The 12,519-nt window shown below is 33.5% G+C and overlaps 1 protein-coding gene across 1 annotated transcript; it reads right to left on the minus strand.

The window, feature by feature from the left end:
* Positions 1–410: 410 nt before the first annotated feature.
* On the minus strand, positions 411–4,535 carry Olfr860 (olfactory receptor 860). Its single transcript, NM_146528.2, has 2 exons — positions 4,325–4,535; positions 411–1,418 (listed from the first exon to the last, which is right to left on the minus strand). The coding sequence occupies exon 2, from the start codon at positions 1,403–1,405 to the stop codon at positions 452–454; it is 954 nt and encodes a 317-aa protein (NP_666739.1). The 5' UTR covers positions 1,406–1,418; positions 4,325–4,535; the 3' UTR covers positions 411–451.
* Between the last annotated feature and the right edge of the window lie 7,984 nt (positions 4,536–12,519).

Below are 12,519 nucleotides of genomic sequence, written 5' to 3' on the forward strand. Positions count from 1 at the left end.
AATATTAATTGTTTATTATTAATATTAATTGTTGCATAAAAGTCAAATTAGATTAATTTCATATTTACATGCTGATAAATTATGTTAGGAAACTATAGAAAATCTTTACTTTGTGTAATTAAACAATTATGTTTTCATTTGTGCACATGTTAAAGGCATGGAAATTTTTAACAGTGAAACCTAATATGATATGATATATTTAGGGCTGCATTCTTTGGTATTTCATTATATAAAAACATGTGCTATGCCAATTTTTAAAGTTATATGTTCACAAACCAGGCCACAATAAAGCTATAACATGTAACTTGAACAGGCACAGCAAGATACATTTAGATTCACTACATGTATGCAATAATTTTTTATTATCTTATATTCAGAAACTTCTATAGTCTTTACATTTTTTCACTATACCATTCTCAATTATGAGACCCACAATTTAAAAAACTATATATTAAGGGATTATATAGGTAGGTAACATTATTATTTGACTGAAAATTTTCTGTAGGGCCTTTTTGATATCCTTGTTCCTCAAGCTGTAGATGAAGGGGTTTATCATGGGAACCACCATGGTATACATTACTGAAGTCACCACACTTTCCTTGGAAGAACTAGAAATAGATGAGCTAAGGTATACACCAAGACCTGTTCCATAAAATAAGCAAACAACTGACAGATGAGATCCACAAGTAGAGAACGCTTTACATTTCCCCCCAGATGAAGGAACTCTAACAATGGAGGAAATAATCTTATAGTAGGAGTAAAAGATTCCTGAGGCAGGGAGGAATCCAACAATGATACTGACAAGAAATATAACTATGCTATTTATAGAGGTGTCAGAACAGGCAAGTTTTAGAAGCTCTGGAACATCACAGAAGAAATGAGGGATTTTTATATTAGTACAAAATTTTAATTGTGACACCATAAAGCAGTGCACCTGTGAATCAATGAGACTGATACAAAATGACATTACAACCAAATATCTACACAGACGAGGATTTAGAATGACTTGGTAGTGTAGAGGGTGACAAATGGCCACCCATCGGTCGTAGGCCATCACTGCCAGTAGAACGCTGTCCATACACCCAAAAAGAAAAAAGAAAGATACCTGGGTTAGGCATTCAGCATAAGTTATGGTTCTGTTATGGGCATGCAAGTTTATCAGCATTTTGGGGATGGTGGTGCTGCTGAAGCCCATGTCAGACAATGAAAGGTTGTAGAGGAAGAAGTACATTGGGCTGTGGAGGTGGGAATCACAGCTGATGGCCAAGATGATGAGCACATTTCCAAGCACAGTGAGCAGGTATATGAGCAGGAATAGTGCAAATAAGACAGGTTGTAGTTCAGGGTCCTCTGAGAGTCCAAGGAGAAGGAATTCCAAGTTACTTGTTAAATTATATAGTTCCATGGGGCTAGAATATCTTTTTAAAAGAAAAAAAAAAAACCTTGGTGATGAACTAAGCACTACAGAAGCAACTTGCTACATACGTGTTTCTTTCTTTCTTTTTTTGTAATTCATTCATTCAATGGTGTTTGTTTATTATTTTTTATTACCATTTAGCTTGCAGTCATGCCTCATTATCCCAAGGTCTTGTAATACAGGTAGACATAAGGTACCACACTTAGCTACAATATTTCGTTCTTTTTCTTTCCCTTTCATTTTTCAACATGCTTTTCTAATTGTCACTCAACATATTAGTCATTTCCCTCTCTTTGTTACTTTGTTACTTTCTTTCTTTCTCTCTTTCTTTCTTTCTTTCTTTCTTTCTTTCTTTCTTTCCTTCCTTCATCTTTTATTTGGTATTGGTAAATTAAGATCTCATATCTTTGTACATGTTAGACATGTATATTAATTATGTAGCTCTATCTATGCAATGCCTAACACCATCATATTCTGTAAATGCTACATGAGAACTAGTGAAGAAGTCAGGCTGAGTTCACATGTTATTCTTTTGTTGTTATTTGTAACAATATAGTAATATTTCTTAGCTATATTTCTAATGAAGGTTTTCAGGATAGGTTTTTGGTTTGTTTTTGTTTTTGTTGTTGTTGTTGTTTTCATTTTTCCCTATTTAACTCAAATTCAACCCACTCATGTACAGTCTAAGAATATAGGACCACAGTGGAGCCAAAGCTTTATCTTGAAACTTAGCTTCACATTTTTATGACATCCTAATATATTTTTAATTAAATCATTTTTCTAAGGACAATTTATTTCCTCTAAAATCAGCTACCTTAATTTTAAAATTTTAAGTATTTCTTCTAAAATGTAAAGATATGATTTGATTTAATGTCTCATTGAAACTCAATAATATGTTCAATTAGTGTGGAGTAATCATTGCAAGTTTCCAAAATATTTAATTTTGATAAAAATTCACGTAAGAATTAAGAGAAAATCTCAAGCATGAATCATTCAATAGGTATACTGATTAAGACTACTGTATAATAAAAAGACGTGAAACCCATGACTACATTCAATACTTTCAGATAAAAATTATGTTCAAACTTAGTTTAAGTAAAGATTGCTGAAATGAAATTTACATAAAAGATGTTATCTGTCCATTATGTGTTCGTTGAAATTTTGATAGTGTCATTTTTACATTTAACTTAGACGGTACAGATTACTTTATTGATGAAGATAACTTCAGATATATCTCATTGATAAGATGTTAAAGAAGATAAGAGAACAAATCTTAAAACTTAACTCTGATGGACTTTTTTTCTTCTCCTTTCTTCCAATCAGTTTATAAACCCCAGAATGGTAAATATTTGTGTAGTTGAAGTGTATATCTCTTTTAACATTTTTCATTCTTCTTAGATGTTAAGAGGTTATATAACACTGAAAGTTTCATATTGTTTTGTAAATTTCTATATTCTCTCATTATTATATCTATCACTATTAACAAAATTTCTCTGTGGTATGATTATAAAGGAATGTGATTCTACCAAATAGAAACTGATGTAAGGGAATCAGGACCACAAGGCCAACCTTGGTGGTAAAGTCAACCCTGTTCTCAAAAAAGTAAACAAAAGCAAAGGAATACATGTAAGAAAATATAATTTTATAAGAATAAAAATAAAGTGGATTTGCTAGTGGTGCAATTCAGCCATTGGAAGCTTGCTTAGATTGCATTCAGAATGAGATTAGATGTAAAGTCCTAAAAATAACAAAAAAAAAAAAAACAAAGTGACACAAAATTAGCTAAAAAAAAGAGCAAATTGATGTATCAAATAAAATAATATTTTGCTGACTGTAACATTACTTTCCATTTTGGTATATAACTGTACTTAATTTCATAGTTAACTTGTTCAAGTCACAAGATAGTATCATGATTTTCACATCTATACACAGTTATAACATCTGGAATAAGATTATATAGGAGAACTGAATTTTAGTAATAATAATGATTTGCCTGATGCCACATTGGTAATACATAACATATCAGATTAAAAGTCATTTTATTCAATCACTTCAATTAAAAGTAAAATTCTAGCTAATTAATTAGATTAATTCTAGCTAAATAATTAGATTATTGGATTAAATAACCTTAAATAGTTAAAATGTAAGGTCTATCCAGACAACTTTATCATTTTCCTCAAATTTACATGCAATAAGCAGAAATTTGAGACATAGTTAGAAATTTTCCAGTATACTCAACCAATGGTGATTTTAATATGTATGTGAAAATTTTTTGTAGGTCAGAGGTCAACTTTGGGTATTCATCATTCTATTTCTTTTGACAGAGAGTATCTCATGGATTCTGGACCTTACTTGAATTACATTGGCTTGCTAGTCAAACACCAAGATCTACCTATCTTAATTCACCTAGTCCTAAGGTTACAGACAGACACCAACATATCCAACTTTTTTGTATCATTCTTGGTAGCTGAATTCGGGAACTTATTTTGCACAACAAACATCTCACCACTGATTCATCTCTTTTAATCCCTATTACAGTTCACTGGCTCTTGATATTTATTTCCTATGATTATCATCATCTTTATTTTTATTACAAAGTGCTTGATAATTTTAATCAATGGCAGAGAGATTAGAGAGGCACCAATTTTTGTTCTGGTTGAAAAAATTCTACTGAATTAGAATCTACAAGGGTAGAAAATTAGACTATTTGATTATTCTCATATTAACTAATAAATAAACTTAGTCACCATAACTAATAACATAAACTTCATAGCACTTTGTGATAAAATTTTTGTTATTGATGCATTTCCCCCACTGATTACTCCACAACATATACTTTTATCTTTCTGGTACCAACAATGTAATAATCCTGTCTCTCTTTTTTCTCTTGCATAGATTAATACTTACTAGGTTGTAAATTACTTCCACTTGACAATGACCAGAGGTGACTGAAACACTCTTTCACTCTTGTAAGATGTGTGATGATGTTCCAGTTTCTGTGTTCACGACTGGTAGGAAAACAGTAAATCATGACACTTCCCATGTGATTGATGAATATGTGAGGAGAAGGAAACACAAATATAAGGTATAAAGTATTCTGGATCAGAAATGTTAAACTAGAGCTGGAACAGAAAGTGGATATTTATGAGATTTTTGAGGCTCAATTCACAGAGCTAATAATTATGCTTCAAACTATTCAAATCTCTAAGGATCTCCTAATAGTAACATAGAAGAGAAAGGGCAAAAGTGAATGTACTGAGAAAGGCATAACCCTTCCCATCTCAGGAAAAAGCTTAATTGTACTGTTCTGACCTCCAGGTTGTAAAGATATTACAAAACTAACACACATACTTTTATGTAAATTAAGTAATATGAGGTTTGATATGTGCGATTTTATTGAACAATTAATGTAATTTGTAGATAGTTAAAATTTCCATATAAAATATCTGATACAATTTCTATGTTTTAAGTGGTTCCTGTGAGAATAAATGTTGTCTTTTAATTTCTCTTCCATGAACATGCTTTTTTTCATTAACTAATGTCAAGAAAAGATGACATTTTCTAATAAGATCCAAATAGTCAATTGAATTTCTGAATGCTATTCAACTCTAATTCATCTCTCTTTTAATAAAATGTTCTCTCTTTTTTCCTCTTTGCCTCCCTGTCATGTCCTACTACTTCATTAGCATCTCATTACATATAATAGTCTGCTTTCAAATTTGAGATACTTTGCCTCAGTCTACTAGGTAGTGGGTTTACAGATGTGAGAGGCTGTGGAAATTTCTATGTTTAACACCTCAGTCTTTGGGATAATGTCTTTAGTATATACAGTGTAATGATGGAAACTTAATGAAAATTATCTTCAATTGCATATTTCAGTTCTTTTTTTGGGATGGCCTAAATTATAATTCTGTGTGTGAATAGCCACCAGGTTGATTTTTAGTTTACTGATATGAAGAAGATTCAGGCAACTATTGATTTGGACAGGGAGGAAACTATAATAACTATATTTGCACATATAATTATAGAGAGTAAATTGTATGGAGACCAAATGGCAGGACTACATACATATGAACACAATAATATATACACATAAACATGCACACACATGAACACATAGAATATACAGATAAAGATAAACTTACTGATATACTTACATATGTGAAATGAAATGTTAAATTGAGATATCTGAATGATTGTGCAATAGGAACATGTGATACTGAACACAGTCATTTGTACTAAGAACTCTTATAAAACACTCTATGAAAGCCAAACTGAGTCTAGGGTCTAAAATGTAGAAGAGAAAATAAAGTTGAGTATGTCAGTGACTTGTTCTGTGTTTTCAACACTTCCATATCATTTTATGATAAAATGTTCAGATAATGATGCCATATTCAACATTAACATCATTGTGTTGTGGCTGTATGAATCTGGGTTATGACTGAAGAGTCATGGAAAAAAACTACATCATTTATGCAGAACCATTCACCAGTTTTATACAGAGATTGAGTTAAGCTGTAGATATAGCCATCTCAGACCCTGAAATGAGACAGTCATTGATAGAAATATTAGCCTTTGAAAATGCAAATGTTGAATGTAAGGGTATTTATCTGCTATGGAAAGGGAAAACATTGATCAAAAGATGGCCAGTCGAAGAGGGACATACAAGGTAATCTATTGCCATCAGAAAACAAACAGAGGGGCCTGTCAGCTTGAGATCCCATAGAACACAATATAAGCTATCTTCCTTTGGTCAGCCAGAAAGTAGCAAGTAGACAAGAAAATTAAAATTAAGTATTTGTGATTTACACATGATACAGAAGGGAGTGCAACTTTGGGTTTGCCCAGAGATTCACTTCTAACTCTATTCCCTGAAGCTGAATATTACAATATAACCACTTCTGTGAATGGCCTTTTACCCTCAATAACAATGGGAAAGGCAAGGTCACTGTAGTAGAAAAGACTACTGGAAAGTACTGGAAAATGTGTGTTCTGGCAAACAAAGAGTAGTTAATGAGCCTAGACCCAAATTAAAGATGCAAATGAATGGTGTTAACATAAAAGATTAGGTAGTTATACAATCTGATGTTATTGTACTTTTCAGAAAGTCTTAGGATCCAGATTGGCTACTTCAAAAAGTTTCTGAACAGTTTATTGGAATTGGTAAGTTATCAGTAATAAGAAAACTTGTCCAATGGATTAACTGTGTGGGTCCACAAGGGCAAAGATGAAAGTTGAAATCCTATGTAGCTGATATATATGCCTAAATTTATGGAGAAATGATCTTTTACATTGATGTGGTTTTATATATATATATATATTTCTGTAATTCCAGGGACAGCAAAGGATGAAATTAAGTGTGATATGGTAGATGATCCTGGGGAAGGACTTGATATGTGGTGATTGAGAAGAATCATAAGCTGTGCCCACATAGCAAAAAAATTGACCATAGTGATTAAATTTCTAAACTTATAAAAGGGGCCACTACCAACATACCAACAGCCTTGCTCCTAAATTGTTGTCAACCATCCTGCATGGCAAAGGCAGTAGCTTACAACAAATGAAAATTCCAATACCTTGAACAACTGGTAAAGGAGAAACTAGAGGCTCAACATATAGAAAATCTACCAGTCCATGGAATTCCCCTGTAACTGTTTTCAAAAAATGAAACAAGGAAAATGAAGGATGACAATAGATTTAAGAGCAGATAATATGTTAATTCAATCAATGGGTCCTTGAAGCATGGACTTCCTTTACCATCTTTGTTACTGAGGTTACAGCCAATGGTCATAATTGACTTGAAAGATTGCTTTTACACAGTGCCCTGGTATGAACAGAATAGGGAAAGCTCTTCTTTGCAATACCTACTTTGAATAATAGTCATCTACCAAAGAGATATCACTGGAAGGTACTTCCACAGAGAATGTTAAATAGTCCAACTTTATGTCAGTATTTTGTACAAAAACTATTATAAATACTTCATAAGCAAGTCTTTCAATCTATCATTCATCATTATATGGATGACAGTCTGATAGATAACAAAAATGGTTTATAGAATATGTTTAAGTTAGCACAAAAATTTCTGCCATACTGTGGGTTACAGATTGCTCCAGAAAAATACCAAGAGGAGATTCAGTTACTTATTTGGATTCTAAAATCAGTCAACAAATAATTTTATCCCAAAAGGTGCAGTTCCATAGGGACAAATTGCAAACACTAAATGATTTTTTTAAAATTAGTGGGAGAGATGAACTGGCTAAGTCCTACAACTGAATTAAGTACATGTGAGTTAAGTAATTTGTTTCAAACATTTCAAGGAGAATCAATTTTAAAAAGTCCAAGATGTCTAACATTTGAAGCAGAAAAAGAGTTAATTCTTGCAGAACAAAGACTGCACGATGCATATGTGGATTGAATTGATCATAAACTTTCTTTTATTTTGGTCATGTTGCCTTAAATACATTCTACTGGGCTCAATATGCAAAGAGAAGGTAGTATTATGGAAAGGATTTTCTTAGCTCAGAAACAAAGTAAAAAATTGAAGATTGAGTTAATTATTAAATGTAGACTAAGATTATACCAATTATCAGGAATAGACCCAGCCAAAATGTTAGCACCTCTTACAAATGATGAGATTATATCACTATGGGTGATCAGTGAAGATTGACAAAGAGATTGCAGTAACTACTTGAGTGAAAATAATAAGAATTATTTGAAAATCAAATGTATACACTTAAAAAAACTAATAGAATTCTTTGACATACCATAAAGAGAACCCCAATTTCAGAGACAACTAAATTATATACAGATACAAACAGGATGAGCAAATGGTAGGTTATAAATCAGATGAAATTTTCCAGGTGTATAAAACTCTATATACCTCAGTTAAAAATTCAGAGATGTATGCAAATCTTACGGTATTATTAGATTTAGGTATTATCCTGAATCTCTTACCATAATCACTCACTCTTTATATGCAGAAAGAGTTGTTTTGCATATAGAGATTGCTGAATTTTTACCTGATAACTCAGAATTAACCTATTATTTACACAATTGCAGGAGCCCATCAGAAGTAGAAACCATCCTTTATGTGATACTTATAATAGGTCTCATACAGGTTTGTTGAAGAAGTGACGACATTGACCAGTTACTAATAGGAAATATGTTAAAAACCTCAAATTTCATGAAAAGCATCATGCTTATGGGAAAAAAATTCCCATTACGTTACAACAAGCCAAATAAAATAATAATAACAATAACAACAACAAACTAATAATTAATGTCCTAAGTGTTTTCTATACAATCAAATTCCTTTATCTGCTAGTAGTAAATCTAGTGATAACAAGAGAAATAACATCTGGCAGTTGGATGTTTTCTATTCGTTAGAATTTGGAACACAATAGCATATATACCATAACTTTGACACATACTCAGGGTTTCAATAGACAACTGCTTTAAATTCTGAAAAGTCTGACTGTATTACACACTTATTGTAAATAATGGCAGTTATAGGGATACTGCTAATGCTCCTACATATATATCCAATAAAATGAAACAATTATTTTAATATTACCATATAAAATATGTTAAGGTATACTACACAAACTCACAGGACAAGCAGTTCTAGGAAAAACCAATAATACCTTAAAAGCAATGAATATTAAACAAAAGGGGAGATTAAACAACCCCAGTGGCAGATTAAATATCGCTTTGTTAACTCTTCAAGTTGGTGAAAAAAGAACACCAGCAGCTGAAAAACACTGAGTTATCAAAAAACAAAACAAAACAAAACTGAGGAACTGCTATAAGGATGCGTTGGTTGACATTAGAATGGAAATCTGCAATACTTTTAAGATGGGGATGTGGTTATGCTCATGTATGAGAAATGAGAAAATATGGTTACCAACAAAACTTATAAAGATTAGATCTGACCAGTGAATACCTCTTATCAACTGAATTTGCATGCCTTCAAAAAGCAAATAGACCTGTGTGACTCACTCTCACAAACCTATTTCTGTTTCTGTTATTTATTTCTCCAAAATATGCAGACTTAGCTTCAAAAAAGCTAGCCCAAAGGTTTGGTTACACAGAGGCTGGACAACAGCACAGATGCTGGACTGCAAAAACATAGACTTAATAAGAATAGAGATGGGAGAACAAATGCTACAGCTAGGTGTTTTGTTTTGGGTTCATATTTTTTCAGATTAACAATTTTTTCCTGGTCCCAAATAGGAATTCTTCACCTCAATTCAGCATGAAGCAACTATAAGGACAATGTCATCCTAATCCTTTAAATTGGGATGAATGGGTTTGTTGACCAATATTGTTGGTTGTTTGCATGTAGGGTGGAGTGTTGTTTTGTTTTTATTGTATGCAGAAAAGAATTTAAGGTGGATTTGTTTTATTCTATATTGAAAAACACTTAAGGTTGTTATATTTGAATTAAGTGTATTGATAGAAATTTAAGGATGTTTTGTTTGAGCTGGTGCACACTAATAGGGATTTTTGTATATTAGTCAACATTTATGATTGTTTTGTTAGACTATATTGTACACAATCTGTTTATTTAAAATATGGTGTAAATTCTAGTTTTAGGGTTCTTATAATTAATTTTCTTGTATGTAGATTGTTAATGTTAGGGGAAACGATAATTTTTAAACAAAAAAAGGGGATATGAAGTGGAAGATTTTGGTTATATCATGTGATACAGACTCACATGGTGTTTTGCTAAGGCTAGACCTGTGAGGGCGGATGGGATGTTTGAAGAGAGTATAAATGGGATTCAATAGACAGTGGTGGCACCACACTTTTATAGTTAACTGTGCAATGCTTCATTGGTTTCATGTATTCCTGATCTTTATTACATTGAGAGAGGCGCGACAGAGAACTTCTCAAGGCATTGCAACTCTTAACACTACTGAACTGGACTGCTGATATCCTTTCAACAGACATTGGAATCTCCCCAAAGAATTGCTATAAACAGGTTCACTTCTCCATGTCTTATTTACCATATTTTCTTCTCTACTTTTGGATGGTGGTCTAGACGGGTGGTTGAAGCAGTTAAAAACCCTTATTACAATAGATTTTGAAAATAGAAGCCTACAATTGGGCCTGTTTCTTTAGGAGTGACCATAACTCTAAAGAACAAAGTCTAGTGGTCCACACAATGTGAGAACCATCATTAGGTGCCGAATTTCCATAAAGCCTGACATAATGTTCTGTTGTTCTTCCAGGTGGGCATAATGACCTAGATAATAACTATTCAAAAATTAACAACACTAGTTAATTAAAATTATTCTAAAAATATGCAATATCATTGTTGTGTACTTCCCCAGGTTGAAGTCACCAGAGTTGTAGTCTCCTGTCTCTGTTTTACTTGTCCAATGTATAACCTGTGTCCAGGACCTTAAAGAGAATTAAGGATAACAGTTCAGAATGCTAAGCCTAAGGAATATCTCTTCAGCAAAGTAATGTAAACTTAACACAAAATGGAGAATCTCTAATGTCACATAGTCTGCAAAGGCTGCAAGGATATGTACTATGAACTAATTTGGAACTTTTAAATTTTTTTATTAGATATTGTCTTCATTTGCATTTCAAATACTATTCCTTTTCCTAGTTTCCTCTCCTAAAGTCCCCTATACACTGTCCCCACCCTGCTCCCGCACCCAACCACTCTTGCCTCCTGGCCCTGGTGTTTCCCTGTACTGGGACATATAATCTTTTCAAGACCAAGTGCCTCTCCTCCCATTGATGGCCAACTAAGCCATTCTCTGCAAATATGCAACCAGAGACACAAGCTCTGGGGAGTAGTGGTTAGTTCATATTGTTGTTCCTCCTATAGGGTTGCAGACACCTTAAGCTCCTTGGGGACTTTCTCTAGCTATTTCATTGGGGGCCATGTGTTCCATCCAACAGATGGTGTGAGCATCCACTTCTGTATTTTCCAGGCACTGGCATAGCCTCACAAAAGATAGCTATATCAGGCTCCTGTCAGCAAAATCTTGCTGGCAAATGCAATAGTGTCTGTTTTTGGTGGTTGTTTATGGGATGGATCCCCAGGTAGGGCAGTCTCTGGCTGGTCTCAGTTCAAAATTTTGTCTCTGTAACTCCTTCCATGTGTATTTTGTTCCCTATTCTAAGAAGGGTCTTCCTTCTTCTTGAGTTTTATGTGTTTTGCAAATTGTATGGTGGGTATTCTAAGTTTCTGGGCTAATATCCACTAATCAGTGAGTGCATATCATGTGAGTTCTTTTGTGATTGGGTTACCTCACTCAGGATGATACCATCCAGGTCCATCCATTTGCCTAGGAATTTCATAAATTCATTGTTTTTAATAGCTGACTAGTACCCCATTTTTAAAATGTACCACATTTTCTGTATCCATGCCTCTGTTGAGGGACATCTGGGTTCATTCCAGCTTCTGGCTATCACAAATAAGGCTGGTATGAACATAGTGGAGCATGTGGTTTTATTACCAGTTGGAACCTCTTCTGGATATATGCCCAGGAGAAGTATTGCTGGGTCCTCCAGTAGTACTATGTCCACTTTTCTGAGGAACCACCAGACTGATTTCCAGAGTGGTTGTACAAGCTTGCAATCCCACCAACAATGGAGGAGTGTTCATTTTTCTCCACATCCTTGCCAGCATCTGCTATCACTTGAATATTTGATCTTAGCCATTCTGACTAGTGTGAGGAGGAATTTCAGGGTTGTTTTAATTTGCATTTCCCTGATGATTAAGGATGCTGAACAATTTTTCAGATGCTTCTCAGACATTTGATATTACTCAGTTGAGAATTTATTGTTTAGCTCTGTGCCCCATTTTTTAAATGTGGTTATTTGATTTTCTGGAGTCCATCCTCTTGAGTTCTTTATGTATATTGGATATTAGTCCCCTATCTAAGATTGGTAAAGATCCTTTCCTAATCTGTTGGTATCCTTTTTGTCATATTGACAGTGTCTTTGGTCTTCCATGAGCTTTGCAATTTTATGAGGTCCCATTTGTCGATTCTTGACCTTACAGCACAAGCCATTGCTGTTCTATTCAGGAATTTTTCCCCTGTCTCCATATCTTCAAGGATTTTCCCCACTTTCTCCTC

This window comes from Mus musculus, chromosome 9 (assembly GCF_000001635.26).
Source record: "Mus musculus strain C57BL/6J chromosome 9, GRCm38.p6 C57BL/6J".
In the NCBI taxonomy this organism is placed as follows: Eukaryota; Metazoa; Chordata; class Mammalia; order Rodentia; family Muridae; genus Mus; species Mus musculus.